Source organism: Hemitrygon akajei, chromosome 3, assembly GCF_048418815.1.
Source record: "Hemitrygon akajei chromosome 3, sHemAka1.3, whole genome shotgun sequence".
Lineage (NCBI taxonomy): Eukaryota > Metazoa > Chordata > Chondrichthyes > Myliobatiformes > Dasyatidae > Hemitrygon > Hemitrygon akajei.
This window is the reverse complement of record NC_133126.1, coordinates 187,244,795-187,267,761: the sequence shown is the minus strand read 5'-3', so window position 1 is coordinate 187,267,761 and position 22,967 is coordinate 187,244,795. Positions and strand designations below refer to the sequence as shown.

The 22,967-nt window shown below is 40.4% G+C and overlaps 1 protein-coding gene across 3 annotated transcripts in view; it reads right to left on the bottom strand.

The window, feature by feature from the left end:
• The window catches only part of LOC140725740 (thioredoxin reductase-like selenoprotein T), a 32,311-nt gene extending 10,376 nt beyond the window's left edge, over positions 1-21,935 (bottom strand). The window contains exons 1-3 of one of the 3 annotated variants that reach the window (XR_012098454.1): positions 21,745-21,935; positions 7,557-7,667; positions 6,291-6,417 (exon numbers count right to left, since the gene is read on the bottom strand). Coding sequence is in view for 2 of the 3 variants with exons in the window: in XM_073041591.1 (XP_072897692.1) it covers positions 6,291-6,417; positions 7,557-7,667; positions 21,745-21,878 (372 nt within the window). In the remaining variant the exon portion in view is untranslated. Of the gene's footprint in view, positions 1-6,290; positions 6,418-7,556; positions 7,668-8,685; positions 8,715-21,744 lie in introns of those variants that run through there. The other 2 variants (XM_073041591.1, XM_073041592.1) reach the window with 2 other exon arrangements.
• Between the last annotated feature and the right edge of the window lie 1,032 nt (positions 21,936-22,967).

The following is a 22,967-nucleotide window of genomic DNA, read 5'->3' as shown; positions in this document are numbered from 1 at the left end:
GTGTTGAGCATAAAGTTTCTCTTTATGCTGATGACTTACTACTTTTTCTTTCAAATCCGTCTACATCCTTACCTCCAATGTTTTCACTTCTTGATCAGTTTAGCCAGTTCTCTGGCTATAAACTTAATTTACATAAGAGCGAACTTTTCCCAATTAATAAAGAAGCACAAGAATTAACTTTTCGTGATCTCCCTTTTAAAGTAGTTCATAATCAATTTACTTACCTTGGGATTACAGTCACAAGGAAGTTTAAAGATCTCTTTCGTGAAAATTTTGCCTATCTTTCATATACTATAAAACAGAGTCTGTTACAATGGTCACCTCTATCTATGTCTTTGGTAGGTCGTATCAATGTTGTTAAAATGTATGTTCTCCCTAAACTTCTATATTTATTTCATCAATCCCAATTTTTATTTCTAAATCTTTTTTTGATTCCTTAGACTATTATTTTGTCATATCTGTGGAAGAATAAACGCTCTAGAATTAATAAAGTTTATCTCCAAAAATCTAAAAAAGAGGGTGGCATGGCTTTACCTAACTTTCGTTTATATTATTGGGCAGCCAATATACATTGTGCTACCTTTTGGTCTTTTTTCCATGGCCAACCTGAGTGCCCTAATTGGGTGGCAATGGAGTTGAGTTCCACTAAAGATTTATCTATCTCTGCAAATCCCTAGTAGTTTGTCCAGATTAATTGTTAATCCTCTTGTTAGACACACTTTGCGTATATGGGCTCAGTTTAGGAAGTTTTATGGTTTCCATGGTTTTTCCTTTTCTAGCCCTATCTTACATAATCACCTTTTTTTACCTACTACGTATGATTCAGCATTCCATGATTGGTATAGGAAGGGCATTAGACATTTTGAAGATCTTTTTATTGATAATCGCTTCGCATCTTTTTAACAACTCTCTGCTAAGTTCAATCTGCCCAATGCTCATTTTTTTAGATATCTCCAAATTAGACACTTTATTAATCCTTTAATTCCTAACTTCCCTGTAATGCCTGAGAAAAATGTTATGGATCTATTTCTTTCTATTAATCCACTAGGTAAAGGTTTACTATCATTTATTCGTGATAAATTAGCATCCTTACGGCGTGCCCCTGGGGATAAAATTAAAATGGCTTGGGAGCATGATTTAAATATCTCCTTATCTGATGAGACTTGGGATTCGATTCTCAAATCGGTTAGTTCAACCTCTCTTTGTGCTCACCATTGCCTTTTGCAGTTTAAGATTGTTCATAGAGCCCATATGTCTAAATCTAAACTATCTCGATTTTACTCTAACATTAGTCCTCTCTGTGATAAATGCAAAAGGGGCGAGGCCTCTCTCATTCATATGTACTGGTTTTGTCCTAGCTTGGAGAAATTTTGGTAAGACGTCTTCATAACGTTATCTTATATTCTGAATCACCATCTAGAACCTAACCTTTTAATTGCTTTGTTCGGTTTTTTGGGTGAGACAGATTTAAGTCTGAGTTCGACTAAATGTCGAATATTATCTTTTGCTTCTCTCCTGGCTAGACGTTTAATCCTCCTTAGATGGAGGGATGTTGCCCCGCCCACGCATGCTCAATGACTTAATGATATTATGTCCTGCTTAGACCTTGAAAAAATTCATTATTCAGTTCTTAATTCGGATACAAAGATCCATACGGTCTGGGGACCTTTTATTGAGTACTTTCATAACCTTCCTCTTAACTAAGGTTTTTTTTTCAGTCCCTTGCTTTCAGCTCCTTTTCTGTTGGTAGTAGGCATTGATATCTTCTGTTACTAAGTGTATTTACAGTTTTGGGGGTTTGAATGTCCTGATGTATACTCTTTAGATTGTGTTGTGGTTAGTCTGGAGTTCTTTTTTGTTGCGGGGCTTGGGGAGGATACAAATTTTACATATCTTCAATTTGGGTGCTTTCTCAATTATCTTCCTCTGTATTATATTATTATTGTATGTTTATTTTTGCACTGTATTAATGTTCTTCATTTCTATCTGGGGTTTTTTATCTGTAGCGATGTAGAAAATGTATTTTAAAAACTAATAAAAAAAAGGAGAATCTAAGGAGGAATATTTTCACTCAGAGAGTGGTGCGAGTGTGGAATGATCTGCCAGCACAAGAGGTAGATACAGGTTCAACTGCAACATACTAGAGAAATTTGAATAGATACACAAATGAAAGGTCTAAAGGGCTATAGTCTGGGGCAGGTACCACAAATGGGACTAGATAGAAGACTATCCCAAGGGGCCTATTTCTGTGCTGTAGTGCACTATGATTCTAGGAACACAAATTTAAAATCTGCATGTTTTGCACTCCAGCAACATTTCTCCAAATTATATTTATTTTGTAGTGTCATGTTTTGATTAAGATTATTGTTAATTGTGAAGCAGTATAGTGTGCACCTGAGTACCTCCTTTAGGTGCACTATTTTAATGTGATCAAAATAAACAAGTGCTGTGCAACTGATGACAACTGGGAATTATCCATTGTGCACTTCTGTAGTTTCTTAAAAATATAACTTGTATATGAAGATAGTGTTGGAAGGAAAACAGGATATCCAATGAACCAGTTGATTAGATCAATGCACAGTAGACCCACACAATATACATTGAATTTAGCTTAGGAAATGGTGTAAGTAATATTGCAGAGCAAGAAAAGAACTGCCACATCATAGCCAGTTGATTTATTGATAAAGTGAAATTTAAGAAGGCTTTGAAGAATTTGGAATGGGTATACTACAGATATGAGAAAACTTACAATCTTCTACTTGCATAGGGCAAAATCAGAAAATGCTAGCTGCACTAGTTCATGAGTTAAAATTAACTGCTGTACTTTCTTACCAGAGTAGATATGCTGCTGGATGCTACCGATGACATTAACCAGGCATAGAGAAACCAGCTCTGGTTCCTGTTATTGTTCGTTTGAGGAAAAAGAATATCTGCAAGTTCCATGCTTGGCCACAATGTTATCTCTCAACGGGCAGGGAGCTCTCTACCATTATTGTTTAGTCTTACACCTGCAGAGGGGCAATTTGAGCACTGAAGGGACACTGATAAATATATTGTGATATCAGCAGGTGCTGACTGTGATGGGAAGATGGGAAAGAAAAATGGCAAGAATCTCAAGTGCAATACTTAGGAAAATAGTTGTGCATCAAAACCAAGAGTAGAATTCTATTACAAAACCATCCCACAAACACACATGTTCATGAATCGTGCTCATGACTGTTTAAAAAAAATAAATTAAATGTTCAAAAACAATCTGAGCACCATCTAAAATACCCTTCTACATATCCTGTGGTCCAATTTAATAAGTCTTGGAAAATGAACAAACAATTGTGACTTACAGCAAGCAAGTGGTTTCATTTCTTTAAAAATCTAATCATTTTATGTCAAAGGAAACCTTATAGCCTGCTCATGCTTTTAGGAGGAACAGACAGACCCATTATTAACCACTGATTGTAGTTGCAAACAAAATTGCAGCTAATGCTTGCAAGTTAGAAACTCAATGTTAATGTAATCATAAAGTGCTGGAGGAACTCAGCAGGCCAGGCAGCATCTATGGAAAGAGTGCAGTCGATACCTCGGGCCAAAACCCTTCAGGAGAACTGGAGAAAAAAGATGAGGAGTAGAGTTGAAATGTGGGGGGGGGGGGGGGGGGGGGGGAGAGAGAGAGAGAGAGAAACACAAGGTGATAGGTGAAACCGGGATGGGGAGGGGTGAAGTAAAGAGCTGGGAAGTTGATTGGTGAAAGAGATACAGGGGTGGAGACGAGGACAGAAGGCCATGGAAAAAAAGAAAAAGGGGGAGGAGCACCAGAGGGAGGTGATGGGCAGGCTAAGAGTTAAGGTGAGAGAGGGAAAGGGGGGGGGGGGGCATTACTGGAAATTTGAGAAATTGATGTTCATACCAACAGGCTGAAGGCTACCCAGATGAAAAACCTAAACACAAAGTACACTGCAGGTGCTGGGGTCAAATCAACACGTACAACAAGCTGGAGGAACTCAGCAGGTCGGGCAGCATCTGTAGAAACGAGCAGTCAACTTTTCAGGCCGAGATCCTTCGTCAGGACTGAAGAGGGAGGGGGCAGGGGCCCTATAATGAAGGTGGGGAGAGGGTGGAAAGGAGAAGGCTGGTAGGTACCAGGTGGAAAACCAGTAAGAGGAAAGATCAAGGGGTGGGGGAGAGGAAGTAGGGAGGGGATAAGCAGGAAAGATGAAGGAGGAATATAAGGGGAAAGCACTATGGGTAGAAGGTGGAATCATGAGAGAGGTGAAAGGCAGCTGGAGGAGGAGACAGAGTGAAACTGGGATGGGGGAAGGGAGGGGGAGGGAATTAAAAGAAGCTGGAGAACTCAATGTTCCTATCAAGGGTCTGGAGACTACCCAGGCAGTATGTGAGGTGTTGCTCCTCCAACCTGAGTTTGGCCTCATCATGGCAGTAGGGGAATGTGAAGCAGAGTTGAAGTGGGAGGAAACCGGGAGATCCTGTCTGTTGTGGCGGACAGAGCAGAGGTATTCGACGAAGAGGTCCCCCAATCTGCGTCAGGTCTCGCTGATGTAGAGGAGGCCGCAACGGGAGCACCGGATGCAATAGATTACCCCAATAGACTCACAAGTGTTGCCTCACCTGGAAGAACTGTTTGGGGCCCTGAATGGTGGTAAGAGAGGAGGTGTAGGGACAGATGAAATACCTTATCTCCTCGCCTGCCCATTGCCTGTATCTGGTGCTCCTCCCCCCCCCCCGCCCCCTTGCCTTTCTTCCATGACCTTCTGTCCTCTCCTATTACACTCCCCCTTCCCCATATCTCTATCACCAATCAACTTCACCCTCCCCCCACCTTTTAACTTTACTCATCCTTTTTTCTTCCAGTCCTGCTAAGGGGTCTCAGCCCAAAACATCGACTATACTCTTTTCCGTAGATGTTGCTTGGCATGCTGAGTTCCTCCAGCATTTTGTGTGTCACTTCGATTTCCAGCATCTGCAGATTTTCTCATTTGTTAATGTAATCAATTGCCAAAGCAGCTCATTTCACTTGGGGTTAATTCACAAATCGGACTGTACTCTAGTTATGAAATATAACAGCATTACATTTCCAACATGATGAAACTGCAGAGAAGTTTCTCAATTGTTTTTGGTACGTTTGCTGAGATTTCAGGTTTAGAGCTAAGGACTCAATTTTAGTTCAGAATGTTTTTGTTCACTTCAATTGTTTGCAAGATTTGTGTTTTCTCCCCCTTTCTCTCGAGTATCAGGTGTTGGTCTTTTATTTTTATTTGTATTCTTTTTTACTTTAATTGGTTTATTTTATATTTCCTGCTTTGTGGCTACCTGTACACAAACAAATCTCAAGGTTGTACCATTTATACATTCTTTGATAATAAATGTTCTTGAATCTGAAAACAATTGAGATGACAAAATTGAAGAACACACTGTGGATTTCTATTACAGTTATACAGAACCTTAGTGGGATTGCTCCTGAATTATTGTGTATAGTGTTGGTCTCCTTAACCGACAATGCAAGTTTAGAATGACAAGTTTGCCAAATGAGAAAATGTTGATTAGACTGGGACAGTACTGTCTGGAGTTTTGAAGAATGACAGGACATCCCATCAAAACCTATTATTTCAGGAAAACTATACCCCCTCTCCAACATACCCAACTGGGTTGACAGTCTTGGACTGTGAATGGTACAGTTGTTAATAAGATATATAGACTGTTTAGAAATGAAACAAGGAGAAATTTCTTCAAGCAGAGGAGGGTGACGAACCTTGGAATTATTCACCCCATATGGTTATGGAGTGTCAATTTGTTCCAGAAGATAATCAAAAGTATATCAAAATAAGGATGGAAAACAGCGATGAGACAGAAGATTAGCCTATAATCGTTAAGTATGGGGGAACTACCTTTTTAAAGCAGGCTGGCCTACTCCTATTTCTTGTTATGTTCACATGGAAAAACAAATCAAACATTTAGTCATAGAGTACTACAGCACAGAAGAGGCCCTTTAGCATCTGGAGCAAAACTACTGAACTATATGAACAAATATACAAATCTCATCCACAGGGAATATCAACTGCTGATTACATGAATTTATGTCAATTAACTTTAGACACTAGGTGGTCTTGAGGATAAATAAATATAAAATGACACCCTATGTCAATTTGTGTATGACATTTTTAAACATTTAGAACACAAGTAGCTAAAAGCAATTTTGAAAACTGAGTAATATGAAAGTTCCTTTGTGAATTTTAAAAACATGTTGCACAATGTATTCTTCCTGGAATAAAGATAGTGACCTTGTTCTGCTGACTCCACTGCCAGACACTAGGTGCTTCCATGCCCAAACTAGGAAAGGGGTCTTTACCGACTATAATTAGTCCTATTAAGACCAGCTTGAAGACTGACAGAAAGGATGCTACGTGTCTGTAAAATGAAAGTAGAAAACAGAAGTTAAGTACAACCACACTGATAGCCATTAAACCAACACTAAATTACTTGATCAGAACAGAAAAAAAACATTTCCTCTATGTCAATTAAACAGGAAAGTTAAGAAACAATGGTTATTGCTTCATCGCTCCAAGTTTGGCTCAGAGCTGACACTCACACATTGGAATCAAAGACGAGATGCTAAACTCTACTTTAGAACTCAAGCACATCAACATTAAAGTGCAGCGATGAAGTGCTACATTTCCAATAATGCAATGTTTTAGACAAATGACTGATTTTCCCCTCAGCACCATTTTAAGAGGCACATAATACTCCCAGGGTCTAGGACAACACCCTTTACACATCAACAAATCCAAACGTGAAATTGGTGCATTTATTATACTCTCCTACCTTAAACACTGAAGGAAATTAAAGTATTTGAAGGTCAGTCCTATAATGCTTAGCTTCAATAAGCTTATACTTCATTACTTTATTCTTATTGTGCACATTTATTAACACAATAATCAAAGCCTGACAAATGAATTGTAAAACTCACACAAGCTCAAACATTTTATTTTTTTTTACTTAGTGGGACACAGTGTGGAATAGGCTCTTCTGGCCTTTTGAGTCGTGCCACCCAACCTCTGTTTTAAACCTTGCCTGATCAAAGGACAACTTACAATGACCAATTAACTTAATAACCGGTATGTCTTTGGACAGTGGGAGAAAACCCATGCATTCCATGAGTGTGTACAGATGATACTGGAATTTTACTCCAAAACCCTAACTTTAACCAAATTTGCACTAAATTGTCTGGCACTTTTGGATTTGTTACCACCCACAAGGAAAACCTCTCTGGAAAATATCTTGAGGCCCATGACAGGTCAGATTAATGAAATTAATATCAGACTTTTAATATTAAAAGTAATTTATTTCAAAATTTAAAATATTAATTAAAATAGCATCATTTTAATGCCCCACAGTGAATTAAAGTACATACATTTAAAAAGAAACCCTATAGTTATTGCCAAAGATATATTTGCAATGCTGCAAAGATTTGGATATTTAAACAAGGCCAAAATGTTCTATTCAAATCCAAACTAAGCACACATTTAATCAACCATTAAACAACTCACCTGTAGATAGGTTGTGGAAGGTAATTTTCTCCTTCAATACGGATGTCGGGATATCGCTGGCTTATAACCCGCGTATACTCCTCAAACACCCTTCTGTATCCTCAGGAGATACTAATTGTGAAAGAGAAATTCAGTTAGCTGTATAGACCAAACTTGCTGCCTCAACAAGACACTGAAGCATAACTGAAGATTTCTAAGGATCTCAGAGCAATTTACTACTAAATGTTTTATAAATAATGACTTCACTAATGGAGAAAAATGTGGTTAATAAAGGATAAAATCAGAGTAGTGGAAAGGATAGTGACTCAGAAAGCAAGATAATGAAATTAATTTGAGTGGAGGAAAGAGGTGATAAAGAAAGCCTAGACCACCCAAACAGTGATACCATGGAAGTTCAAATTTCAAAGTAAATTTACTATCACAGAATATATTCCATATACATCCTTCAGATTGATCTTCTTGCAGGCACCCACAAAACAAACACGATGGAATCAATGAAAATACAAGAGGTTCTGTAGATGCTGCAAATAAAGAGCAACACACACAGAATGCTTTTCTAAATGAAGGGCCTCAGCCTGAAAGGTCAACTATTTATTCATTTTCCATAAATGCTGCCTGACTTGCTGAGAATCCACGAGAAACCACATACAAAGAAACATTCAACATGTGAAAAAAAGAACAAATTGTATAAATAAAAAAGTAAACAAATACATGGAACTTTGAGGATGAATTCTTGGAAAGTGTACAGGATTTATTGGAACTGGGACAGTGAAGAACTAACTATAGACCAGTATTTGAACCAGTTAGACAATAACTTTGTTCATTGGAGCTCTTTTAACATGATACCTTCATTAAGATGAAAAGCAAAGCAGTTTAAAACTGCAAGATCCCAAATTTAAAGTAATGAAACTATAAAGGTGTGAGGAAGGAGTTGAGTATGATACATTGAGAGCTTCACTGGTGGATAGGCTGTAGTGAACATTTACAGAATTAATTAAGAATAGCAAAATTTGTAACAAAATAAATTAAGAATAGTATTAGGTCCATAGAGTGATAAAAAATTGCAAGAAAAAAAACAACTGAATTACTAATGGTTTAAAATTCAACACAAAGGAACTAAGAGCCTTACAGCAAAAGCAGCATTAATAGGAACATGAAAGCAGTCTGTAAAACAAAAAGGAAAAAAGATTAGTTAAGATAAACAGGAAAACTTAAAGTGGGCTATAATCAGCAGTGTCATTATATAGATATGTTGGTATTCTTTTCATAGAAAGCAGAATTATCATTAATGTCAAGCAAGGACATAAAGGAATTAGTAAAACTGCTGAAAAATTTTGAGACTGAAATCCAGCTTGATAATTTGCATTCCCAAGTATTAAAAAGAGGTGCTCTTCACAGTTCCCGCAGACTCTCACAGAAAATAACCAAATTCAGGGAAATCATAAAAACACAAAATGCTGGCAGAACTCAGCAGGCCAGACAGCATCTATGGGAGGAGGTAGTGACGACTTTTCGGACCGAAACCCTTCATCAGGAGTAGGGATAGGGAAACCCTCCTGATGAAGGGTTTCAGCCCGAAACGTCGTCACTACCTCCTCCCATAGATGCTGTCTGGCCTGCTGAGTTCTGCCAGCATTTTGTGTTTTTATTTATTTCCAGCATCTGTAGATTCACTCGTGTTGCCTTCAGGGAAATCATGTTTAATAAACCTATTTGCATCCCATGAGCAAATAACTAGTAGAACACTACAGTGAGAAATAGTGGATCTATTTGGATTTTATACAAAGAAGTTTGGGAAATACAGTTTCTTTATTCCTAGTTTATTGCAAAAACATATACATAGAATTTTGCATCACAGGTGAGATACCATAAGACTGGAGGATAGTTAATATTGTTCTTGTAACATCAAAAGAGCTGAGCCAGACAACTACAGTTAGTAAGCCATACACCAGCAGTAAAGGAATTGTTGGACAAAAATCCCATGGGAGAGGACTGCCATGCATTTGGAAAACTAATGGCTACTGGGTAGAGACAGCACACTTCTGTATGATGGAAATCCTGTCTCACTAATTTGATTATGTTATTTTTAAGTAAGTTAACCAAGAAGAGCGATGAAGGCATGATAGACTGTTCTAGGGGTATCAAAATAACAGAGCATGGATTCAAGGTGAGAAAAAGAAACTTTAAAAGATTTTAGGAGCATGTTTATATATACACAGTTGCCAAAAAGTTTGTGAACCCTTTGCAATTACCTAGTTTTCTACATTAATTACTCATAAAATAAGGTCTGATCTTCATCTAAGTCACAATAATAGACAAATACAATCTCCCTAAACAAATAACACAAGCAATTGGTTTTCTCGTCAATGCTGAGTACTAAGTCCAGGTTCAAAATCTATGTGGACCTCTGGGGTAATGCCTTCTACAAAAGCCATTTGGAGTTGGATGTTTCAATCGATGAGATGAGATCAGCGGTGTGGGTTGTAGAGGTGCCCTGTTCTCAAGAAAGATTTTTATTTGCACTATGCCTCATTCAAAACAATTCACAGGACCTTAGAAGAATTGTAGAGATGCATGAAGCTGGAAAAGGCTACAAAAACATTTGTAAAGACCTCATCAGTCCACAGTAAGAAAAAATGTCTACAAACCAAAAAACTCAGTACCGTTGGAGAATGTCAGGGCAGCGGTCCATCACCTGAAGCTTAACAGAAGTTGGATGATGTGACAAGACAATAATCTAAAACATGAGAATTAACAACTGAATGCTTTAAAAAGAAGAAAAAATTGTGCTTTGGAATAGCCAAGTCAAGAGTCCAGACCTTAACCCAACTGAGATGGTGTGGCATGACTTGAAGAGGACTGTTCATGCAAGGTATCCCAGAAATATTGATGAACTGAAAAAGATTTGAATGAAGGAATGGTTTAAAACTCTTCCTCACCATTGTTTAAGTCTGATCAGTGGCTACAGGCCATGTTTGGTGGAGGTTAAAACATACAACATAGAAATTTACAGCACATTACAGGCCCTTTGGCCCACAATGTTGTGCCAACCATGTAACCTACTATAGAGACTACCTAGAATTTCCCTAACGCATGGCCTTCTATTTTTCTAAGCTCCGTGTACTTATCTAAGAGGCTCTTAAAAGACCCTATTCTATCTGCTTCCACAATCGCCACTGGTAGTGCATTACGTGCACCCACCACTCTCTGCGTGGAAAAATTTACCCCTGACATCCCCTCGGTACCTATTTCCAAGCTCCTTAAAACTATGCCCCCTCCTGCTAGCCATTTCAGCCCTGGGAAAAAGCCTCTGGCTATCCACACAATCAATGCCCCTCATCATCTTATACACCTCTATCAGGCCACCTCTTTCCTCCGTCGCTCCAAGGAGAAAAGGCCATATACACTCAACTTATTCTCAAAAGGTATGCCTTCCAATCCAGGCAACATCCTTGTAAATCTCCTCTGCACTCTCTCTCTCTCTAGTATCCACATCTTTCCTGTCATGAGGTGACCAGAACTGAACACAGTACTCCAAGTGGGGTCAGACCAAGATCTTGTATAGCTGTAACCTTACCTCACAGCTCTTGAACTCAATCTCACATATGATGAATGCCAACACACCATAACCCTTCTTAACAGCACTGTCAACCTGCACAGCAGCTTTTGAGTGTCCTATTGACATGGACCCCAAGATCTCCCAGATCCACCACACTGCCAAGAGTCCTATATTCTGTCTTCACATTGGACCTACCAAAATGAACCACTTCACACTTATCTGGGTTGAAGTCCATCTGCCACTTCTCAGCCCAGCTCTGCATCCTATCGATGTCCTGTTGTAACCTCTGACAACCCTCCAGACTACCCACAACATCCCAAACCTTTGTGTCATCAGTAAACTTACTAACCTACCCTTCTACTTCTTCATCCAGGTCATTTATTAAAAAAAATTCACAAAGAGGAGGGGTCCCAGAACAAATCCCTGCAGAACACCCCTGGTCGCCAACCTCCATACAGATGACAAACCATCTACTACCGCTCTTTGACTTCTGAGGGCAGGTCAATTCTGGATCCACAAAGCAAGGTCTCCTTGGATCCCAATGCTCCTTACTTTCTGAAGGAGCCTTGCATGGTGAACTTTATCACATGCCTTACTGAAATCCATTTACACTACATCCACTGTTCTACCTTCATCAATGGGTTTTGTTACTTCCCCAAAGAATTTAATCAAACTCATTAGGCATGACCTGCCCTTGACAATCCATGCTGATTATCCCTAATCAGATTACATCTCTTCAAATATTCATAAATCCTGCCTCTCAGGATCTACAACAACTTGTCCACCATGAAGTCAGACTCAATGGTCTACAATTTCCTGGGTTATCTCTCCTACCTTTTTTGAACAAGGGAACAACATTTTCAACCCTCCAATCCTCGGTACTTCTCCTGTCCCTACTGATGACACAAAGATCATCGCAAGAGGCTCAGCAATCTCTTCCCTCGCTTCCCACAATAGCCTGGGGTACATCTCATCAGCCAATGTGATTTATGCTTTTCAAAAGCTCCAGCACATCCTCTTTCTTAATGTCTATATGCTCAAGCATTTCAGTCTGCTGTAAATCATCCCCACAATTGCCAAGGTCTTTTTCCCTGATGAATACTAAAGCAAAATATTCATTATGTACCTCTGCTACTTCCTCCAACTCCATGCACACATTTCCAACATCACATCTGATTGGTCCTATTCTCACATGGCTCATCCTCTTGTCCTTCACATACCTGTAGAAGGCTTTGGGATCTTCCTTAATCCTGCTCATGAAGGCCTTCTCATGGCCCCTTCTGGCTCTCCTAATTCCATTCTTAAGCTCTTTCCTAGCAACCTTGTAATTTTCTAGAGCTCTAACAGTACCTAGTTTCTTGAACCTTTCGTAAGCTTTTTCTCCTTAACTAGATTTTCTACATACAGTACTTTGTACACCATGGTTCTTAATTCTACCATCCTTTCCCAGCCTCAATGGAACATACCCATGCAGAATTCCATGCAAATGTTCCCTGAACATTTGCCACATTTCTGCCGTGCATTTCCCCGAGAACATCTGCTCCTAAGTTTCTCCCTAACAGCATCATATTTCTCCCTACCCCAATTAAATGTTTTCCCCAAATTGTCTGCTCCTTTCCCTCTCCAACGCTATGGTGGAGGAGATACGACTTGTGGTCACTACCTCCAAACTGCTCTCCCACTGAGAAATCTGACACCTGACCAGGCTCATTTCCCAACACCATATCAAATACAGCCTCTCCTCTAGTTGGCTTATCTACATATTGCATCAGGAAACCTTCCTGAACACACCTAACAAATTCCACCCCATCTAAACCCATCACAACAACCCTATTATTATTGCAACGTTCCAGAATCTGCCTCCCTATCGATACCTGTTACTATTTAGGGGTCTATTAAAAACACCCAGTAGAGTTACTGCCCCTTTCCTGTTTCTGACTTCCACCCATACCAACTCAGTAGACTTCCCTCCATGACTTCCTCCTTTTCTGCAGCCATGACACGATCCCGAATTAGCAATTGTCACACCCCCACCTCTTTTGCCTCCTTCTCTGTTCTTTTTGAAACATCTAAAGCCTAGTACACTCAGCAGCCTCTCCTGCTCCAGAGACATCCAAGTCTCTGTAATGGCCACAACATCACAGTTCTACATATTGATCCATGCTCTTAAGTTCATCTGCCTTGCTTACAATATTCCTTGCATTAAAATAGACACATCTCAAACCATCAGGCCGAGTGCATCTTTGCTTTAACATCTGCTTATCTATCCTCACAAACTCCCTGCAAGCTGTCTCTACTTATGCTCCAACCTCCCCATCCTCTGCCTCTTCACTTCGGTTCCCACCCCCTGCAAATCCAGTTTAAAGCTTCCCCAACAGCATTAGCAAAACCTCCCCATCAGGATATTGCCCCCCCCCCCCCCGGATTTAAATCCCAATGATCCAAAAATCTGAATCCCTGATCCACGCATTTATCCTCCACCTCATTCTATTCCTATACTCAGTGTCATGTAGCACACTGAGATTACAACCTTTGAGGTCCTGCTTCTCAGCTTCCTTCCTAACTCCCTGTATTCTGCTTTCAGGACCTCCACCCTTTTTCTACCCTTGTCATTGATACCAATATGTACCACAACCTCTGGCTGCTCACCCTCCCGTTTCAGGATACTGTGGACGTGTGCAGAAACATCACAAACCCTGGCACCTGGGAGGCAAACTACCATCTTAGTTTCTTTTTTTGTGTCCACAGGATCACTGATCTGTCCTCCTAACTATAGAGTCCCCTGCACCGCTGCCTTCCTCTTCTGTTCCCTACCTTTCTGAGCCTCAGGGCCAGCCTCAGTGTCAGAGGCATGGCCACTGTGGCTTCCCCCAGGCAGGTAGACCCCCACCCCTCCCAACAGCACTCAAAATGGAGTACTTAGTGTTAAGGGGACAGCCACAGGCGTGCTCTCTACTACCTGGCACCCTCCCTTCCCTCTCCTGACAGACACCCACTTATCTGTCTCCTGTGGCCCCAGGGTGACAGGTCGATGCTGCTAAAGGAGGTTCTACAGCTATTAAATACAAGGGTACACATACTTTTTCAGCCTGGACCATGAGTGACTAAACAATGTGTTCAATAAAGACATGAAAAGTACAATTTTTTGTGTGTTCTTAGTTTAGGCAGATAGTGTTTGTCTATTATTGTGACTTAGATGAAGATCAGACCACCTTTTAGAGTAATTAATGCAGAAAAACTGTTAGGGCTGTTGGTAGTATCAGATACAATTATTGTGTATTACTGGTCATGAAGTTAACATAATAACTTAAAACCCCACTATAATGATCAGGTTGAAATGTTTGAATATGTTTACAAATATTTACCATTCTGTAATATAGGAAGAGAGGATTTGGAACAAAACCATTCAGTACATGTGCTCATTTTACATAAAGTATGGAAAGATTCTGTAAAAACTCCCATCATATTTATACCTCATGGGTTGATCAAAAGGAAAAGCAAAATTTAATTTGAACAATCTGGTTACTAGTGTTGAACAATGGGATATGGAAGAAGCTCTAAGCTTTAGTTCTTACTTAAACAAAAATCCAAATCATTAACCATGTAGTTAGCTACAGCCAGAGGCCAACCTTCATTTAAAATGTTGCCAAGAATTAGAAATACTAAAAGGAAAGTGAGATTACATGCTTTCACCTGCATGTTGTTATACAAATATACAAATTAAGAATCAAAATGCTTACATGGTGGAGTAGGAAGATCAAAGCAGGAGATACAAAATGCTGAAGGAACTCAGCAGGTCAGGCAGCACCTATGGAAAAAAGTAAACAGTTGATGTTTTGGGCTGCCAGGCCTGCTGAGTTCCTCCAGCATTGTGTGTGCTGCTTAAGAGAATTGATGCAGTTTAAAAGGGTCATCACACCAAGTATTGTGCCGCAAACTTCTACACAGGACTGTATATCCTGTTGTGGCCTCCTCAGTCTCTCTTTACTATTAGGATGGAAACAGACTCTTCCCCAGGCTGTGACTACTGAACTCTCTGCCAACACCCAGTTCTCATCACTAGCATTGTAACATTTACTTTTTCAACTTGTGTTGTAAATGCACCTTATTATTAGTTATTTGTGGTATATTACTTTACATGTTATGTGTGAGTTATATGTACTGTGTTGTGCACCTTGGTCCAGAGGAAGTCCGTTTTGTTCAGTGGTATACATGTACACAACTGAACGACCATAAACTTGAACTTGAACTTGACTTTATACATTATCACAGCATTTCTCAAAATTCTTATTGACTATTTAAAAGGGGTTGGATACAGGCCTGATTGAATAAAACTTCAGGATGATGCTGATTAATAATAATCGATTAAACACTGGATAAGTGATTTACTTCTTTGGTTTTCTGAAATAACAACCCTAATATTGCTGACACGAGGAAATCTACAGATGCTGCAAATTCAAGCAACACACACAAAATGCTGGTGGAACACAGCAGGCATCTATAGGAAGAAGTACAGTCGACGTTTCGGGCCAAGACCCTTTGTCAGGACTAACTGAAAGAAAAGATAGTAAGAGATTTCAAAGTGGGAGGGGGAAATCCGAAATGATAGGAGAAGACAGGAGGGGGAGGGATGAAGCCAAGAGCTGGAAAGTTGATTGGCAAAAGGGATACACAGCTGGAGAAGGGAAAGGATCATGGGATGGGAGGCCTAGGGAGAAAGAAAGGGGGAGGAGAACAGCAGAGGGAGATGGAGAACAGGCAAGGAGTAATTGTGAGAGGGGCAGAGAGAGAAAAACTAGCAGAGAAAAAAGGAGAGGAGAATAATAAATAAATAAGGGATGGGGTAAGAAGGGGGGCATTAACGGAAGTTAGAGAAATCAATGATCATGCCATCAGGTTGGAGGCTACCCAGACGGAATATAAGGTGTTCATCCAATCTGAGTGTGGCTTTATCTTGACAGTAGAGGAGACCATGGATAGACAAATAAGAATGGGAATGGGATGTGGAATTAAAATGTGTGGCCACTGGGAGATCCTGCTTTCTCTGGCGGACCGAGCATAGGTGTTCAGTGAAACGGTTTCCCAGTCTGCGTGGGTCTCACCAATATATAGAAGGCCACACCGGGAGCACCAGACGCAGTATATCACACCAGCCGACTCACAGATGAAGTGTCGCCTCACCTAGCAGGACTGTCTGGGGCCCTGAATGGTGGTGAGGGAGGAAGTGTAAGGGCAGGTGTAGTACTTGTTCCATTTACAAGGATAAGTACCAGGAGGGAGATCAATGGGAAGGGATGGGAGGGAACGAATGGACAAGGGAGTCACGTAGGGAGCAATCCCTGCGGAAAGCGGGGGGGGGGGGGGGGGAGGGAGGAAAGATGTGCTTGGTAGTGGGATCTCATTGGAGGTGGAAGTTACGGAGAACTCCTTGCCTGCTCTCCATCTCCCTCTGGTGCTCCCCTCCCCCTTTCTTTCTCCCTAGGCCTCCAGTCCCATGATCCTTTCCCTTCTGCAACTGTGTATCCCTTTTGCCAATCACCTTTCCAGCTCTTAGCTTCATCCCTTCCCCCCCCCCATCTTCTCCTATCATTTTGGATTTCCCCCTCCCCTCTCATATCTCTGACTAGCTTTTCTTTCAGTTTATCCTGATGAAGGGTCTCGGCCCAAAACGTCGACTGTACTTCTTCCTATAGATGCTGCCTGGCCTACTGTGTTCCACCAGCATTTTGTGTGTGTTCCTAATATCGCTGAATTATTTCTTTGCAAAACAGTTCAAAAGTCTGTGAAATCACTTGCTCCTGAAAACTAAAAGCAATTATTCATTGCTCACAGTATTGTTGAGTCAATGCATCACAAGAAAATATGTTTTAAGCATAATGCCTGTCACCAGGCAAATAAAAACAAAGTGATTCAGCAAAAATGTGCTACAAGTGAAAACAGGAAATTTGAGGTGGCTTTGCAAAATTTTCCTTTTCAGCAACTTCCTTTTCAATCTGCTGCTTCACTGCAGCTGATCTATAATGACTATTATAGCTATATACACAAGTCAGGAAATAGGAGCAGAATTAGGTTATTCAGCCCATCAAGTCTGCTCTGCCATTCCATCATAGCTGATTTATTATCCAATTCAACCCCGTTCTTCTGTCATAACATTTGACACCCTTACTAATTAGGATCCCATCAACCTCCACTGTAAATATACCATACGGCTTGGCCTCGACAGCCATCTGTGGCAATGAATTTCACAGATTCACTACCCTCAGCTAAAGGAATTCCTTCTCACCTCTGTTCTAAAAGGATGTCCTATTCTGAGGCTGCATCCTCTGGTTCTAGACTCCCCACTCTGTATGACTATCATCTTATTTCCAATCACTCTAATCTAACCTCTACAATGTCTTCCTCCATCACCTATTACCTACAAGTGCATGTTTTCATCAGCTCACAAAAACAGTTCCAACAAAAAAAGCTCCCTGTCATCTTTCTTCATAACTCTGGATTTAACGGCATGAAAGAAAGTTTTATCCAGGAAACAACCACCACTCTACTTGGTGACTGCATGTGAATGAATGATAAAAAGATCAAATTCTTTAAAGACACCAGAAATAATCATCAATTCCTTGAACCACAAGATTTCCCTTGATAACACAAAATACCTGTTGACAGTTTGATCACACTATTAGGAGCAATGCTAAAACAACAGGTGTTTAATCAACCACATTTGAGGAGTATTTTACTCCTACAAAGCTACATACTTCTATTTATAATCCCACACTTAAAAATACACATCAGAATTTATCATTATTCGAATTGCTATTAAGCAATAAAAGCCAAGAAAGTTCTTGTTTAAAATGACTCATCATTTTATGCTTGATAATAATTTCCTCAACATAATTTTTAAAGCACATCATGGACACTCAATGCTACCAGACCATATTATGGAATCTGGGTTGGTGGGGGGGGGGGGGGGGGGGGTGTGAGGAGTGTGGATAGGTTGAGAAGAAAAACTGTTGGAAGAATTCAGCAGGCCAAGCAGCATCTATGAGACCCTGCATCAGAACCTGTTGCAGTTTATTTTCTTTAACTCAGCATTAGGTGGTCAAGGACTAACTGGCATTATGCTTCGATCACCGATACTTTTTTAAATACGCATTCCATTAAAAAGTAGTTAATTCTGTATTTCTACATACTTATGTTACGCTCTCTGATACCTGTCAAACTTTAAATTTGTACTGTAATATGCTGCAGTTCTTGCTCTGAGATCACTTAATAAAGCTGTAGTACTTGAATCTCCAGTGAAATAAATGTTCATGTCCTTATAACCATCTGTCAACTGATATATTCAGAATCAGAATTATTATTACTGAAATAAGTCATGAAGTGTTGTTTTGTACAGCGCAGGCATAACAATTTACTGTAAGTTCCAATAAAAATAAATAGTGCAAAAGAGGAATGCGGTGTTATGCGACATACGTTTTCTTGAACAGTATGGCTCCTCACAGGAAGCATCACTTTCCCTCTCCCTGGTATACATCACCTCACATTCCATGGCTTCCATTATTTCTATTCTTAACTATCACACAACTCAATAAAGTTTAAATAATTATTGTACAAGGAAAGAAAGCTTTAAACTGCCGTAAAACCTGTAAATTGTATGTCACTATTTTCTGATGCATATACAATTAATGGAAGTAGTTTTTTCTTCAGTCCCCAGATTTGACTTCGTGGGCACAATATCTCAGTTAAGTATTATACTTTCAAAGGAGTTTGTGAACTACGGGATCAGTTGAAAAATTACTTTGTCTTAAATTATTAACTTCCAAAGATTCAATTTGCTACTCAGTTCTCTTCGTCAAGACATAAGGGTCTCAGCCTGAAACAGCAACTGTACTTCTTCCTCCAGATGCTGCCTGGCCTGCTGCGTTCCACCAGCATTTTGTGTGTGTAACTCTTTAAGAATCAGGTTTTTCCAGTAGCTTTCTAAGTTTTGCTAAGCATGATTTCATCTTTCTTTCTATCACTATTTGAGCTACAAATTGGAAGCTCTGGGATAACCATCAGGCACTTGCAGCCACAAAAGCTTTTGAGTGAGGTAAACATCCCTACATGCTTCGAGGCCAAATGAGGGCGCAATGTGGAAAAAAAGGCACACCTTGAACATACATCAAGGTACAATGCAATCACCCATGAATTAGAAAACACTGGGTTACAAAAACAAAACTGCAATGGTATTGCCAAATACATCAAGCCATATCACAGTTAACAGAGTAACACAAAGGTCAGGCAGCATCTATGGAAAGGAATAAACCATCAAGGTTTTGGGCTCTGTTAAGAGTAGTCAATCACTGGAGGAGGAAGAAAATGAAGGTTAATCCTACAAAGAGTGGTATTGCTTTCAATGAGTGGATCTCAAATCTGCAATGAAACTTGGGAGAGTATGCAGTGGATTGTTCACCATTTTACATTTTTCAACATAAGTATTTCACCCTTCTATCAAGGAATTACTGATGACTAACTCTGGAATTTCTCATAAAGGTATTATTTCTCATGCCCTGCCCTGCTCAGATTACCTCAAGTCATATGCCCTACATCTAGCCCCATCTTAAAAGCCCTGCTGGCCCATTTTCCCCGTAAATGTTGCCTTCAATATTATCAAAATGCAATGACAGTATCCAAGACTTGTTCATTTCACTACTTCCCTCAACCCTCCCAACATCTCAAACTGTCAGACCAATTACTTGAGATCTATTACTTAACAAGTTCCTCCAAAGGAACAAAATAAACTGAAAGTATCAAAGGCTGAATCACAGGTTTATCAACAACAGGCTTACTTGACAGAGCTGAGGTTTTGACCACTTATCATTTCACTCAACTCTGTCCCTCCTCCTCCTTTTAACTACAATGTACTAAGCCTACACCAAGCTGGAACAAATTTGGCAGGAAAGCCCCACACTAGAATTTCAGTCTCCAGCAACTTCAACATCACAGGAACAATGCAAACAGCTGAACCTAGTCTGCATATGAACCACACCATAAGTAGTCACTGTCTCCATCACTGTGATTGCTATGTCCACCGTCCACAACACATTTGGGAGCAACTTACAAAGGCTTCTTACCAACTCTCAAACTCTATCACCAACAAACAATACAGCAGATAATAAAAAAATAGCCAAAGTAATTACCAAAATATCAAACACTAACGAGAAAATCTGCAGATGCTGGAAATCCGAGCAACACACGCCAAAATGCTGGAGGAACTCAGCAGGCCAGGCAGCATTTATGGAAAAGAGTACAATTGACGTTTCAGGCCGAAACCCTTCAGCAAGACTGGAGAAAAAAAGCTGAGGAGTAGATTTAAGAAGGTGAAGGGAGGGAAGAGACAAACACGGGGTGAGATAGGTGAAATCTGTCAAAATATCAAAGTAATCAAGGATGAACGTAAAAGTGATTTGGGCTGCGATTGACAAGTCTAGGCAGATTTTGTTTGGGTCAGCTAACTTCTCCTGCAGACACAAGACACTGCAGGTGCTGTAACCTGAACCAGAAACCAAACTACTGGAAAAACTCAGCAGGTCAGTCAGCATCTGTGGTCAATCCATCTTGCTACCTCCAGTAGTTTCATTATTCAGTATTCACAAAGGTACGAAGGTCCATTTATTTTCAAAGTATTATGCAGTATATAACTGTGGGATTCATCTTTTCCAGATAGCCACAAAACAAAGAAAAACATGACCCCCCCTCCCCCAACCACACAAAAATTATCTTGCAAGTGGCAACATGATCAGCTCCCATAATCCACCCACAGCCAGGAAGACTACAGGACTAATTTCAAGAATGGAAATTAAAGGAATGATCAAGGAACTGACTGAACTAATCTTATATAAATACACACAAAAAATGTATAGAATCACAAAACAAATTTAAGTTTGAAGTAATTTTAAGAATACTGCACATGCTTCAAGCAAAGAAAAAAATTAGTCCTGCCCCAGAAAGCAATAACAGCATAACAAAAAAAATAGAATTGTTAAATGAATAGTGGAGGTGAAGACTTAAGATTTAAAGCAATTAAGTTATACAATTCAGACAAGGAAGGTAAAACAGACAAGAGATGTTATCTTCCTGGATAGATGAATTAAACTGAAAATATAATCAGAGTTTATTTAAATACTCTGATTTAATCTTGAGGAAACCTAAAGAGGCGAGAAAGGGAAGTAGGTTTACTCATCATCTTGATATTATAACCAAAAACAGCAGACTTTAAGCCCCATAACATTCAAAACATTAACGGTTTCTTTAGCGAGTTAGAACCCGTTTCATGCCATACAATTAATCAACATTGCATAAACGTTCAGTTAAAATCAATTACATTTTTGGCAATATTAGCCTTATTCCTAATTAAAATTTTAGTCACAGATATTAAAACACTAAAAACTGTGACAGAGAATTAGTGACAAATTATAAATATTACTTCGAGACCAGCATACATGCATTGGTCAATGCTATAAACATCTTATGCAAGATCCCTGCCCGCAGGGGCCAGTGCCATGCACAACTCAGGCGAGCGCTTCCTGCCCGGCTTGGGCCTAGCGCCTCTAGCCTCTGACTGAGAATGCCCATGCCCTCCAGCCTCACCAGATCTGGAAGCGCAGCACCGGCCCGGTGACGTACTGCATCTTCAGCCGCTTGTCGGCCAAGCCCTGGCCGATGGCGCCCAGGCAGGTCAAGGCGAGCAGCAGAAACGACAGCGCAACACCGCCCGGCGCCATTCTCCCGACGCAGCTCCACTCCCGTAACCGCGGAGACCGAGCGCCCCGCTGCGCCTGCGCGTCCTACGCCGCGTCACGTCACCGTGATGGACCGGGCGAGATCAGCTCGAGGCCACGGCCTCCAGTCAAGCCAGTTATGTCAGACCAAGTGGAACTAAATGTTTTAAATCCTCTTAAATGAGGATACCAGCAAATATTTTAAACGGGTCCGTTCAAAAATATTCACCGTTCTCCTCGCATATTTGGGGTCTAAAGTGCTGCGGGTTGTTGACCTCATGGACGTTCCTCTTGTGAGAGAATCTAGAGCAACACACATTCTAAGGCTTCTGTTTAAAAATAAAGAACTTATGGCAAATCTGCCTTTTCCCAGTGTCGTTTTGAAAGGCTCGTCCTCAAAAACGCTGTGGAGGCAGAGTCTATGAACGTTTTAGCGAGCTACCTAGATCAAGTTAAAAGTACATTTATTATCAAAGTATGGATACCTTGTACAGCCTTGAGTTTCGTTGCCTTACAGGCAGCCACAAAACAAAGAAAACCATAGAACATCCAATGGGCAGAGAGAGAAACAAATCAGGCAAATTATAAAAGTAAGCAAATAGCATTTAGAACGGAAGTGAGTCCACAGTCAGGCATCACTGCTGCTGATTCAGAAGCCGTTAATTGCAGGTTAGAGCCTCTTCGCCTCTGACCCCAGCATTGTGTCTTTTTCAATCCAGTCCAGCGCTTAACTCATCCAAACCTTGGGTCGTTCCTTGCTCTCAGACTGGAACCCGGGCAGTGCCACTTTGATATGGTCTCGGGTCCGAGCCCGGCCACCTCGATTCAGCCAATATCCAACCTTTCAAATTTGGCTCAGTGCTTAAATTGATCGAACCTCGATCAACAAGCAAGAGGAGGGATAACTACCAGTGCAGAGGAATGCTGAACTGCGGTTATAATCAGACTTATCTTATTAAATGGACTAGGATCTTATTAAATGGAGAAGCAGGCTGCAGATGGGAAATAATGGGTACCATGGTCAACATGGATGAGGGGCCAAAGGGCCTGTTTTCATACAGTACTAAGCTATAGAGTTCAGCACAGTACTGG